Raw genomic sequence first — 13,763 nt, forward strand, 5'->3', positions numbered from 1 at the left:
TCACTATTGAAACCAGGAATTAGCCAGTCTACAGGACTCGCTGATGAACGACCCTGTCTGAAATCACGACAGCATCCTGGGCATGAGGTCCTGTGACCCTCAGTAGTCAGCAGCTGCTTCAGCTGTGCACGTTATGCCATCGGGAGCGTTGAGACCCTGGCTTCAGAAACCCTGGTTACAACCACATCTGGTTTCTGTCACCTTGGGACAGAATTTCTTCCTTGGGAATCCACATCACAAGTTTTGTTTTTTGGTTTTTATTTGTTTGTTTGTTTTCTGAGACAGGATCACATTATATAGGTTTGGCCAACCTTGGAACTTGCTATGTAGACCAAGCTGGCCTCTACCTCCCAAGTGCTGGGGTTAAAGGCATTAGAAGGTTGAGTTCACTCCTCCTTTTTCTGGGAATATAGCTGAGGCTAGCCTTGAACTTCTGATCTTTCTGCTATGGCCCCCTCCTAAGTGATAGAATTTTAGGCATGTGCCACCACATCTGGCACACACACACACACACACACACACACACACACACACACACAGAGGAATCTGTCTTGATATTTTATTTTATTTTGTTTTGTTTTGTTTTTTCAAGACAGGGTTTCTCTGTGTAGCCTTGGCTGTCCTGGACTCTCTTTGTAGACCAGGCTGGCCTTTGCCTCCTGAGTGTGGGATTAAAGGCATATGCTACCACTTCCTGATGAGACTCTTTTTGTTTTGTTTTTTTTGTTTTTCTTGACAGGGTTTCTCTGTGTAGCCTTTCTGCAAGAGCCTGTGTAGCCTGTGAGTTTGAGGCCAGCCAGGTCTACAAAGTGAGTCCAGGACAGCCAAGGCTACACTGAGAGATGAAAAACCAAAAAAAAAAAACAAACAAAAAACAAAAAACAAAACAAAACAAAAAAAAACCCCAACCCGACAGTTATGTGATTTCGTTAAGTAAGACGGTGTTTCCCCATCACACATTCTTTGGTTTCAGGCCCTGATGTCAGTGCCAAGCAGTAACAGGCCACAGGCTGAGCTCCATCACTAGGAGTACAAGGCTCATAAGAGCCTGCCTACACTCACACGCTTGTGCAAGCTACACAGCAGCAGTGTCTACTGAGTATCAGAACAGAGCAGCCCATCATGGTCACTCTGTTTAGCCTCACCTCTGCCACTCTGCTGTGAGAGGCTAAAGTGCCCTCATGAGGACACAGGAGTTAGTCAAAGCAGGAGGATTGGCTGTTGGCCAGGAGAGTGGCCTTAGAAAATGGCCTATGGCCTTAGACCCTGGCCTCCCAGCACCAACTCTCCTAACACAAGTTCTTAAGGATTTGCCCTCTTGAGAGGTCTGAGATGCCTAGAGGTATCTTGGAAATCCCCTGAAGAGTAAACAGAAAGACAGACAGACAGACAGACACACACACCCCAGAACTGGAGGGTGGCACAGAGCCCTAGATTTGGTGCAAAGCTTGGGTTCTAACACTGTGAGGGAATGAGGGAATATGTGCCCCTAGGGCCCCAGCTTCCCTATTTGAGCCCTGGTAAACGCCATGGAGGAGGAACTGTTTGGCTCTGAGAGGTCCACTCAGCTTTTTAGTCTATGTACATCTGAGGCTCCCAGAGGATAGACATCCCACAGCAGCTCCCAACAAGACCCACTCCACTGGTGTCTCCCAGTGGGGAAAGGAAAAAAGCTGCCACACAGGAGCTAAGACCAGGAAGTCCTGCATTCCAGAGAACAGAAAAATATCCACATGGTTGTTAACAGGAATCATCACTTTAAAAAAAGAATGCATTTATTTATCTGGGGGCAGGGCAACAACTTTCAGGCTAGGTTCTCAGCAGCGCCTTGCTGGGGTTGGCTCTCTCTTGTGACTTCATGCTAGCTTCCTTGTGACCCTCCTCTCTCCATCCCCATCTTGCAGCAGGATCACAAATATGTTCCACGCACCCAGTTTTGTTGTTGCTGTTTTGGTTCAGGTTTTTGTTTGTTTGTTTGTTGTTTTTTGAGTCAGGGTTTCTCTGTGTAGTCCTAGGACTCACTTTTTAGACCAGGCTGGCCTCAAACTCAGAGATCTACCTGCCTCTGCCTCCACAAGTGCTGGGATTAAAGGCGTGTGCCACCACTGCCCAGCCCTGTCGGCATATTTTTAAAGCTACTTTATTTTGGTTCTTATATCTATCAACTTTCTCCACCCCAGTCCCTTCCAACACCCCAATACCAGGTAGGAGAGACATAAGGTTAGTGGGGAGAGAAGGCTTTTGAGATCTTTTGAGACTACTTCCTGCTGAGTAGGGGCATTGAGTTCCTTCAGGCAAATCCAATCTTCTTCTCCTCAGGATATTTTCAACTTCTTGTCTCTTTTCTCTCCACCACTTGACACAGCAACAGCAACAGCAGGAGCTGGAGCCAGTAGGAAGAACAGCCATGCCCCTCTCTTGGGGCTCTGGTCTTTTTATACCCTCCTTAAGAGTGCCCAGAATTAAACTATCCTCAGTTGGTAGAGCATGAAGGAGGCAAGCAGTCTGCTGCTGTGGACAATCTGAAGCAGCCCCATATCCCACAGTTAGGGACATAACATCACTGGATTTTAGAGACACCAAGATTCTCACTACACAATTCTTTCTCCATTCCAGGCAGTCAGTATGGTATCCCCCAGGGAGCAGGGGCAGTCAGGTTGCACAGTCTAACCGGTGACAGGGTGCAGACCAGTGAGTAGCTCTCAAACTCCAAAATGGGCAACAGAGGAGACCCCCCCTCCACTTTTTTCTTGTTTTGTTTGTTGAGACAGAATCCCACAGAATAGCCCAGGCCAGCCTTGAATACACAACCATCCTCCTGCCTTAGCCTCTCCAATGCTGGGATTATAAGCATGAACCCTTGTGTCCTGCTGTAAGACACTGCTTTTTATTTGTTTGTTTTGTTTTACAGATGTTTCTTTTGTTTTGAGTCAGGGTCTCCTATAGCATAGGCTGACAATGGACCCCCAGTGTAGCCAACCCTAACAGTGAATCTTGATCCTCCAGCCCTTACCTCTCAGGTGCTTCCTATGGGTCAGGCTCTGTGCTAGGAATGGCCTTTGTGTTTGTCACGGGTCGCCCTACATCGTACTATTCCCAGTCACACAGGGGGCTCAGCGAGGCCACGCCTAGGAAGTAGCAAAGTGGAATTTGAATCCAGGCCTGCTACCTCAGAAAGCTCATTTTCTTGCTAGTTCAGTTTGTTTTATTGTCTTTGTTTGCAAGAGGTTGAACCTCCAGCCTTATGTCCTAAATACATGATTGGCCACTGAACTGTGTGTCCTCAGGTGCTTTATTTTATATATTTTAAGACAGGGGTTCTCTGTGTAGCCCTGACTGTCCTGGGACTTACTCTGCAGACCAGGCTGGCCTTGAACTCAGAGATCCACCTGTCTCTGTTTTATGAGTGCTGAGATTTTTTTTAAAGACAGGCTAGCTTCAAGCTTCTTTAAATTAATTTTTAATTTTTATTTTTAAAAGTATTTAAAGATTTAAGTTATTTTTTAAAAAGTTTTATGTTTATGAGTGTTTCCCCCTCTCATGTGTGTATACCATGCATGTCTGTACTTTTCTGTGGATGTTGACAACTGAACTCAGGTTCTCTGGAAGAGCAGCACCCAGTTCTCTTACCCACTGAGTCATTTCTCCAGTAACTCCAAACTGTATTTTTTAAATATTGCCTCAAATTACAATTTGAGGTTTGGGAAAACTTTTTTTTTTAACCACACATATATATAGAAGGGCAAACTCTTTTTTGTTCTTTCTTTCTTTCTTTCTTTCTTTCTTTCTTAAATATTTACTTATTTATTAAGTACACAGTGTTTTACCTGAATATACACGAGAAAAGGACACCAGCTCTCATTACAGATGGTTGTGAGCCACCATGTGGTTACTGGGAATTGAACTCAGGACCTTTGGAAGAGCAGTCAGTGCTCTTAACCTTTGAGTCATCTCTCCAGCCCTGGTTTTTGTTTTTTATTTTTCTTAAAGATTTCATTGATTTTATGTATGAGTGCTCCATCTGCATGTATACCTGCAGGCCAGAAGAGGGCATCTGATTCCAGTATAGATGGTTGTGAGCGACCATGTGGTTGCTGGAGATTGAATTCATGACCTCTGGAAGAGCAGACAGTGCTCTTATCCACTGAGCCATCTCTCCAGCCCCATTTTTTTTTCAAGACAGGGTTTCTCTGTGTAGCCTTGGCTGTCCTAGACTCACTTTGTAGACCAGGCTGGCCTTGAACTCACAGAGATCCCCCTGCCTCTGCCTCCTGAGTGCTGGGATCAAAGGCGTCCGCCACCCCTGCCAGGCTTACAAACAAAACTTTATTAGCACAAATCAGCACATAAAGCAGAGGGAGCAGGCAGCCAGGTGTGGTGGTCATGGTTTTAATCCCAGCATTGACAGGCAGAAGCAGGTGGATTGCTGTGAGTTTGAGGCCAGTCTGGGCTACATAAGCAAATTACAGGACAGCTATCACTACACAGTAAGACTCTGTCTCAAAAAGCAAAAACAAAAATATTGTACAGAATTCTCAAAGGACTAATAAAATACATAACAATGTTAATTTAATGAAATATTTTAATCAAAAAGGAAAAATGAAGTCCCACTTGTTGTCAGACTCATGGGTTCCAGTCCCTGCTTCTGCTTAGCACAAGCAGACTGTCTCTGCTTCCAAGCGGGCACCATATGGAAGCCACACTTTGTGTGGACACATGAGCAGCAGAGTGCACTGCAGCCCCAGGCTCCTGAGCTCAAGAAACCTTTCTGTCTCTAGAGTAGCCAGAGTCACAGGCCTGTGCCACCATAGTATGATCTCAGCTACTTGGGAGGCTGAGGCAGCAGGATTGCCTGACCCCAAGAATTCAGATTTAGCCTGGTCAATATAGTAAGACTATAGTGCATGTGTGTGTGTGTACATACAGCACACACAGCTCTATCTTTATCATCTATCTACAGCATATACATATACACATACACACATATATATGCACACATACATATATATGTAGATATGTACATATTTATCTACAAAACACACACAATTATATGGACTGGGCATGTAGCCTACCATATGTAATGTCCTGGATTTTTAATTTTTTAATATTTTTTATTTAAATTTTAATTTATGTGCGTTGGTATGAGGGTGTCAGATCTTGGAGTTACAGACAGTTGTGACCTGCCATGTGGGTGCTGGGAATTGAACCCGGGGCCTTTGGAAGAGCAGGCAGTACTCTCAACCACTGAGCCATCTCTCCAGCCCCTATGTCCTGGATTCTTGTTGTGGAAGTTTCAGTTTATATGTAAACATGTCTTTGTTTTAATCCCAGGTATGGGGTATGGGGGTTACTCCAGTTTGTCCACAGCTGATAACAACTTCATGAGAGAGCATATGATCTTTGTCAGCTGGGAGCTACCCCATGCAGAGGTGTGGTCTTTGCCAGTAGGCATGAAGGCCAGACCCAGAGGAGGGACTGGGGGCTCTGAGAAAGAAGAAGGCTGCTGGTGCTTCCGCCCTGCTGCTCCTGGTTGCTGTTGATGCAGTTTGACAAGAAGAAGTTGGAGATGTCCTGAAATGAGGATTGGACTTGCAACAAGGAACCTGAAGACCCTGAACAGCAGGAAGTAGCTAAGGAAAACTGTGTCCCTTTTCCTCACTAACCTTACTCCTCTACCTGGTGTTGGGGTGTTGGAACGAACTGGAAAGGAGTAGGGAGAAAGAGATTTAAGGAACCCAAAGTAAAAATAAGTTTAAAAAATATGCCTACAGATTCTATTCCCAGAGCCAGAAAAATATTGCAATTTTTAAAAAAAGATTTATTTATTTATTTATTTAGTATACCGTGCTCTGCCTGCATGAACATGTGCATGCCAGAAGAGGGCATCAGATCACACTATAGATGGTTGACCCACCATGTGGTTGCTGGGAATTGAACTCAGGACTTAACCACTGAGGTCCAGGTCCCTGCAAATATTGTGTAATTCAGTGGCCCTTATTACTCACTTATAGCTAGCTCCAAAACATTTTCATCATCCTCAAAAGAAACTTTGCAGCCAAGCGCAGTGCTGCATGCCTGTAACCACAGCAGCCAGATCTCTGTGAGTTCAGGGCCAACCTGGTCTACAAAGTGAGACTAGGATAGCCAAGAGAGACCCTGTCTCTTGAAAAACAAATGAGAAAGAGAGAGGGGGGGACTTTGCGTTCACTAAGCATTTTAAGCATTCTCTCCTCCTCCCCTCCTGGCAACCATTAATTTTCTCTCTCTATGGACTTGCCTGTTTAAGGTGTTAACTAGGAAAGGAGTCATGCTGTGGCCTTTTGTGATTAGCTTCCCAGCGCTGTTCTTGAGGATCATCTGTGATGAGTTTCGTTCCTGTTTGTGGCTGGATATCTCACTGTTTGAGCATACTACAGCTTGCCTGTTCCTCAGAGGTTTAGCATTTATATTGTTTCCACCCATTATTTTAGTGGTACTATTGCAGTGTTGGGGATTGAACCTAGGACCTATGGCCTCTTGCATGCTAGGCAAGCACTCTACCTCTGGGATATAGCATTAGCCCTCTTTTCTTTCTCTGCCCCATCTTCCCTCCCTCCCTTCCTTCTCTTCTCTTCATATTGGGCATTGAATTCAGGGCTGTGCACATACTACACTATTACTCCACTCCTAGCTGCATCCTTAGCTCTATTTTTACTTTATATTTTGACATTTATTTGTATGCATATGCATATGCATGCTGCTGTGAACCTGAGTGTATGAAATCTCTTTGAATTCTTGCTTTTACTTCTTTGGGCGTATGTTCTCAGAAGGGCCACTGCTGGATCCCATGGCAATTCTAGGCCCAATCTTCTGCAGACCACTAAAGTCTTTTAACTGTGGCTGCATCACTGAGGTTGCCAGTTTTTCAGCAGCCTGTCCCAACCTTGTCATTTCCTCTCTCTTTATTGCAGTGGCTCAGTGGGTGTGAAGTGGTATCTCCGAGCGGTTAAGAGCCTTGCATTTCCCTAGATGGTCTTGAACATCCTTTCATAAGCTTGTTGGTCATTTGTGTATCTTTAGAGAAGCCATCTGCTTTGTCAACTTTTTAAGCACGGTTGTCATTTTTTTTACTTAGCTTTTACTTAGGCATCATTTCTAACATACATAAAAATTATAGTATGATAAAGGGAAGCCCATATAACTTTTGCCTTAGGTTTATTTATTACTAGCATTTTGCCTCATTCACTTCATTTACATTTTTCATGTTTGTATTTTATTTTTTATTGTTTTTTGTGCATGCATATGGAGGTCAGAGGACAACTTTTGCGAGGCTTCCATCTTCTTGTTCCCAGGAACCGAACTCAGGCAGTCAGCCTTGGGGGCAATCGCCCTTAACTGCTGAGCCCCATTTGTTTACTTGCTCTAGGATCTATTAGTGTTTTTCAGCACCACATGTAAGAGTAAGTCTTAGACATTGCAGCCAGAGTGTGTGCGTGTGTGCGTGTGTGTTTGGCTTGAGTTTGTCTAATGTTTTCTTCTTACTAAGTTCAGGTTATGCAGGCTGGTGAGACAGCTTAGCAGGTCAAAGTGCTTGCAGCAGAAGCGTGACAACCTGAGTTTGATCCCTGGATCCCAAGGTGGGAAAACATCACCTCCTGCAAGTTGTCCTTTAACCTCCACCGTGTGCTCCACATGTGTAGTAGCGTTTACAAGCCTCCCTCCTTACCCTGCACACACACACACACACACACACACACACACACACACACTTTTTGTTTTTTTTATAAATAATTTTTTTTGCAATTTGTTTATTTATTATTCTTTTATGTACACTGGTATTTTGCCTGCATTTGTGAAAGATTGAATCTTATGCAACTGGAGTTACAGACAGTTTTGAGCTGCCACGTGGATGCTGGGAATTGAACTCGGGTTTTCTGGATGAACAACTGGTGTTCTTAACCTTTGAGCCAACTCTCCAGCCCCTGCCCCCACACTTTTATTTATCTATCTATCTATCTATCTATCTATCTATCTATCTATCTATTTATTTATTGGTTTGGTTTTTTGAGACAGGGTTTCTCTGTATAGCCTTGGCTGTCCTGGACTCACTTTGTAGACCAGGCTGCCCTCGAGCTCCCAGTGACCTGCCTGCATCTGCCTCCTGAGTGCTGGGATTAAAGGCGTGCGCCACCACGCCTGGCACACCCCCACACTTTTTAAACTGGGGATTGTGGCATATGCCTTTAATTCCAGTATTTGAGAGAGGCAAAGGCAGACAGATCTCTGTTATGTATATCTAGCCAGAACCCTGCACTGTGACCTGTGCTGGGCTTCTCACCTGGAGACACCCAATGTCATCTGTTCATAGTGACTATCAATACTTGAATCAAGATGTCTGATCCCTTTATTGTATACTTTTTTTTTTTTTGAGAAGAGTCCCACTATGCAGACTTAACTGACTTGGAGCTCTCCATGTATATAGATCAAGCTGGCCTCAAATACACAGAGTTTTGCATGCCTCTGTTTCTGAGTGCTAGAATTAAATGCATGGCCTATTATGCCTGGCTGTTGTATACTTAGAAAATATTTTGTGTGCACATGATGTGTGTGGAGACACATATACTATGGCACATGTGTGGAGATCAGAGGACAACTTTATGGAGTTAGCTCTCTCTTTACATGGGTTTGAGATTGAACTCAGGTTGTCAGGCTTACACAGCAAGTGCCTTTACTTGGTGAGCCATCTCATTGGACCCGTATTGTTACTTTTTAGTTAAAGTCTTTTGTTTTGAGACAGGGTCTCACATAGCCCAGGCTGGCCTTAAACTCACCATGTATCTGGAGATGGCTTTGAACTCCTGATAGTCTTGCCTCTACCTCCCAAGTGCTGGGATTATAAGCATGGGCATATATGTATTTGGTCTTGTTACTTTTTTCATCCTTGCTACCAGTGATCAAGTTGTAAAGACACACTTTAGGATTACTGTTACCCTGCTCCCTTGAAGCATCTACCCAGATGTTATTCCCTGTTGATGAAAAAGTATTTATTACATTTATTTTGTGTGTGTATGTGTGTGTAAGTGAAAGTGTGTATGAAAGTACATGTATGTGTGTGTGAGAGAGAGAGAGAGAGAGAGAGAGAGAGAGAGAGAGAGAGAGAGAGAGACAGACAGACAGACAGACAGACAGACAGGCAGACAACACTCTTACACCTACACATGCCCTTGAACTTGTGTGTCTTGGTGCTTGTTATGTTTGGAGGTCAGAAGACAACTTTGTGGAGTTTCTTCTTTCACCATATGGGCTCTGGGGAGCAAACATAAGTCAGCAGGCTTGGTGGCAGGTGCTTTCACAGGCTGAGCCATCTTGCCAGCCCCCATGGGTTAGTTTTACATAACTTGCCTCAGTGTTTTCAGCTCCTGTATCTGACCTGGTTCATAGCTCTGCTCACAGCCCAGCTCCTGCTTGCATAGGCAGGCCAGTTTGCAGTGAGTAGGGCTTGGGGGCACTGCTTTCATTTCCCGTCCCGGGAGCTTCCTTTCCTCACTGCAGCTGCTGCAGCCATAGGCTAGATGAAGGGACCGCCGAGTTGTCCAAACACCAATGTAAGACCCTCTTTCACCAGCAGGGCTAGGAGGCTGAGAGTGAAGAAATTTCACTGCAGTGTGCTCAGCAGGAACCTGTGATAAGATGTCTAGCCATTCAAGGGAAGCCCTTAGAGGTTGGGAAACTGGGAGCCCACAGGAAGTAACTTGGTGCCGAGCTGAGGTAGCTTTGTTCAGCACCCGTCCTGAGAAGCTGCATCTTGCTAGCACCCATGGGGATGCCCACAGAGTGCATCGATCCTCTGACAGGAGGGCCACAGAGCCAGAGCCTGAGTCCAGGTGGGCAGTATGGGGCCTTGGCTTCTGGTAGGTGTCTGCCTCACTCAGTATCTGCCTCCTGGAGCCTGCCCCGCTGGAGAGCATACTTGGCTGCTGCTGTTCTCTGTTATGCCAACCTTCTGAACTACATGAATTGGTTCATCATCCCAGGTGAGGAGGGGAGGGGCAGCTTGGGGCAGTGTCTCAGGTATCCTCACTCTTCAAGATTATGGCTGTACCCACGGCGGCTTCCCTCCCAGCACCCTTTCTTCTCCTGAAGCACACTTCTGGTGATTTCACCCAGCCTCTCCAGGGTCTCAAACCAGAATGGGGCACACTGTGTGTGGGAGCAGGAAAGTTAGGGTATAGACAGATGGGACTGTGCTCTGCAGCAAAGGCCTTGGGTTGAGGATGGAGCTGCAGGCAAGGTTATGGCTGGCAGGGCAGCTTGGCCCAGCTCCCAAGTGAGAACGGCTCTTCCTGGATTGTTTCTGGAGCAGTCGGCAGCTGGCCTACCTTGCACAGTTGGACTTCCTTCTTGTAGAAAACAGGGCACAACCTGCTTCTCTGTTTTTCACTCATGCATTCCTTTGTGACTGGGCTTAACTTGCTTTTCTCATCTAGTCATTTACTTATTCATTTATCAATTCATACTCAGCTACCCATTCTTTAAAAATATTGTAATGTGTGTGTGTCCATGTGCACATGCATGTGTGCATGTGTGAGCATGTGTGTATATATCTCTGTGTGAGTATGTGTGTGCATGTGTGTGTGAGTGCTTACATATGTGTGTGAGTGTGTATGTGTTTGTGTGCATATGTGTGTACACAAGTGTGCAGGTATGAACGTGTATAAGTGCATGTGCACATGTATTTATGGTGCATGCTCATAGGTGCTTGTGTGGAGGTCAAGGACGGCTCTGTGGAGTTCATTCTCACCGTCACCTTTGCTTGAGCTCCAGGGATTGAGCTGGAGGGGCAGGGATCAGAGAGATGTGAACCAAGACAGGTGAGCATATTGATCAAAAATGGCAAGAGGGAGAGAAAGCAGGAAATAATCCCCAGAGAGTGTTTGGTGTAAGATCACAGGCCTTTTGGAGGATTTTGGTCCTTAAAAGATGCAATAATAGCTAGGAGGTCAGTTCGGAGGCTACCAAAGGGGATCAGACAGAAGGTGAGAACCTTGTGCAGAGGCGCATGCCTGTAATCCCAAAACTTGGGAAGGCAGAGGCAGGTGGATCTCCCATGAGTTCGAGGACATCCCAGTCTACAAAGTGAGTCTAGGACAAACTTGGCTACACAGAGAAACCCTGTCTCAAAAGACCAAAAACAGACAGACAGAAGGTGAGGAGGGCAGAACCTTAGTATAGGCTGGGGGGCTTGGAGGAATGAGAGGGAAGAAAGGCACAGGGCTGCTAGGAAGTGTCACTAGGCAGCCTTCTAAGCCTTAGCCCGTACCTTCTCTTGGCCTGTAGTGCCCCCACCTTTGCCATGAGGGCCCCCAGTAGAGTTGTCAAACCCCAAGACTTGTCTCTGCCAGGTCACTTCCTCCTTGGGACTTCTGTTGGCTATGGTCACGTGGAGAATGAAGACTTGGAGAAGTGAAACTGCTGGGGGTGGGAGGAGGAGGGCTCTTGGTGACTGTCGGGCCGAGGCAGTAGCACAGCATCAACTCTCCTGTGGGAACAGCACTTGCGAAGACCAGGGTAGTAGAGACCGGTGACAAGAGGCTGGCCTTGGCCTTGTGCTACCTAAATGCTGAGAAGGTCACAGGAGACAGGTCAAAGGGACTCTCTCCTAAAAATGGAAAATGAATGCTCTCAGAGGACTTTTAGGTAGCTGCTTTTCACTCTAACTTATGTTGCATTATTTTCTTTCTCTCCAGTGGCTATGCCATCTGGTATCATTGAAAGATGAAAAAGGGCAGAGGATAGAACTCAGGTGGTAGAGTGCTTGTTAGGCATGGATGGAGCCCTGGGTACCATTCCCCAGCACCACATAAAATCAGTGTGGTGACACACATCTATAATCCTAGTACTTGGGATAGAGTCAGGAGGGTCAGACGTTCAAGGTCATGCTTGGCTATATACAGAGTTTAAGGCCAGCTTGGGATATGTGAGGACTTTTTTCAAAATAATAATAATAATTTTAAGGTATAAAAGATGTACAGATATGTATGTTAAGATGCTATGGTGATCGGGCTCAAACTAGATGAATAAACAAACTCTCCTACTTGATGCTTTTCATTCTTTGACCTTCATTCATTGGCTGCTAGATATCAGAGGGGTGGACACAGGGTTTCTTGTGGGAGGAGCAGCCTGAAGGGCCCCCTGGGGTTTTTTGTTCTCCTTCTGTGATGCTGAATGGAGAAGCTGCCTCTGTCAGAGTAGCAGTCCCTGCTCCTCCCATTCCAGCTGGACAATCTTGGGCAGCTGGTGTCTGTGTGTCAGGGAAGTGATGGTCTCTTCCTACCTCGTGCCCCTTTTGAGACAGGGCTTCATGTAGCTCAGGCTGGCTTTCACGTCTATGCTGGCCTCAAACTCCTGGTCCTCCAGTCTCCAGCTCCTGATTGCTGAGATCACAGGTATGTGCCACCATGCCTGGCTTTGGTGTACATTTGATATGGGCATGTTTTTAGGTTTTTGTTTGTTTGCTGGTATTGCTGTGGTTGTACAAATGTACAGGCAGGTGGAGATGAGGACAGTGCACCCAGCTGCCATGCCCTGTGTCGTGCTGCTCATCTGGGCCTGTCCCAATCTCAGAAGCAGCAGCCTTGGAGGCCAGCTTGGGTGGGCCATTTCCTTAACGATATCCATCTGTCCCCAGGAGTGTTACTGGATGTCCAGAAGGATTTTCACATCAGTGACAGCCATGCTGGTTTGCTGCAGACGGGTAAGGAACCAGTTCTGGACCCTGGAGTGAGGGCTTTTGGTCATAGTCTGGTGGGTTCTGTGGTCTGTTCCAGCTCCCTAGTCTTCTGCAGGAGGGAGCTGAGATTGGAGTCAGCTGCAGGATGCACCGAGGTAGACAAGCTGGGGAAGGCCCCTGAGTGCTCCTGGTTCCCGTCCTGTTTGTAGCTCAGCTGAGCATTCCTCAGAGAAGCAAGAAATCTCAGGGCGTGCTTTTCTCTGACAAAGCTGAGGACACTGAGAGATAGTCAGACTTTCATTCTCAGGTGGTCTCAGAAGGACCACAGAGAACCTACTAATCTAGCATCAGGAAGCAGCCACACGCCATTCCAAGGGGGGTGGCTTATGGGACCATTAAACAGAGGCTAACTTTCCATGCAAGTGCAAACCTATGTGTGCGCACACACGGACACACCTGGTCCTAGCACATGCCACCGCATGCACACATTGGCTCTTTGTAACCCGTCCCCCAACAACTACCCATTGTCACACTGTTTTGCTGCAGTTTCTCAAACTAGGTACAGGGACACCCTAGGAACACTGTGTCAACACTCCCAAGAGACCTACTTCAGTCTGCCTGTCATTGTCCTGACATGATCAATCTGGAACAAACCTGTGGCTGGAGGATGGGTCCCCTTTGCCATTGCTGCCCACCCTCTGCCCCCTCCTGCCAGGTGTCCATTGTCTGAAGTGGAAAGAGGCACCACATCCATGTGCTCTGCAAAACTTGGGGCTGCTGAGCAGAGGGGCTTCTGCAGGGAGGCCTGGGGCATAGAGAGCTCACTTACAGAAATGTTTCCACAACCTTCTCACAGTGCCCCTCACCCTGTCAAGGAGCCAAGCCTCATCTAGCCAGCTCTGTTCATGACCGTCTGCTACTTATCTATGAATTCAACTTCAGAAATGAGTACCTGGTCTCTGAGACAGGTGTTAACACCCTGCTTTTGATTTTAAAGACAAGCCACCCAGTCTGATTTGACGGATTTGTTTGGCAAAGCAGGCCTGACTTTCCC

The 13,763-nt window shown here is 46.3% G+C and overlaps 1 protein-coding gene across 3 annotated transcripts in view; it reads left to right on the top strand.

The window, feature by feature from the left end:
• The first annotated feature begins 9,562 nt into the window (after positions 1-9,562).
• The window catches only part of SPNS3 (SPNS lysolipid transporter 3, sphingosine-1-phosphate (putative)), a 51,659-nt gene continuing 47,458 nt past the window's right edge, over positions 9,563-13,763 (top strand). The window contains exons 1-2 of one of the 3 annotated variants that reach the window (XM_084761470.1): positions 9,563-10,013; positions 12,668-12,733. In XM_084761470.1, coding sequence (XP_084617596.1) covers positions 9,797-10,013; positions 12,668-12,733 — 283 coding nt within the window. In that variant the 5' untranslated portion in view covers positions 9,563-9,796. Of the gene's footprint in view, positions 10,014-11,530; positions 11,677-12,271; positions 12,426-12,667; positions 12,734-13,763 lie in introns of those variants that run through there. The other 2 variants (XM_084761472.1, XM_084761471.1) reach the window with 2 other exon arrangements.

The sequence above is a fragment of the Acomys minous genome (assembly GCF_964271855.1).
Source record: "Acomys minous genome assembly, chromosome: 16".
NCBI lineage: Eukaryota > Metazoa > Chordata > Mammalia > Rodentia > Muridae > Acomys > Acomys minous.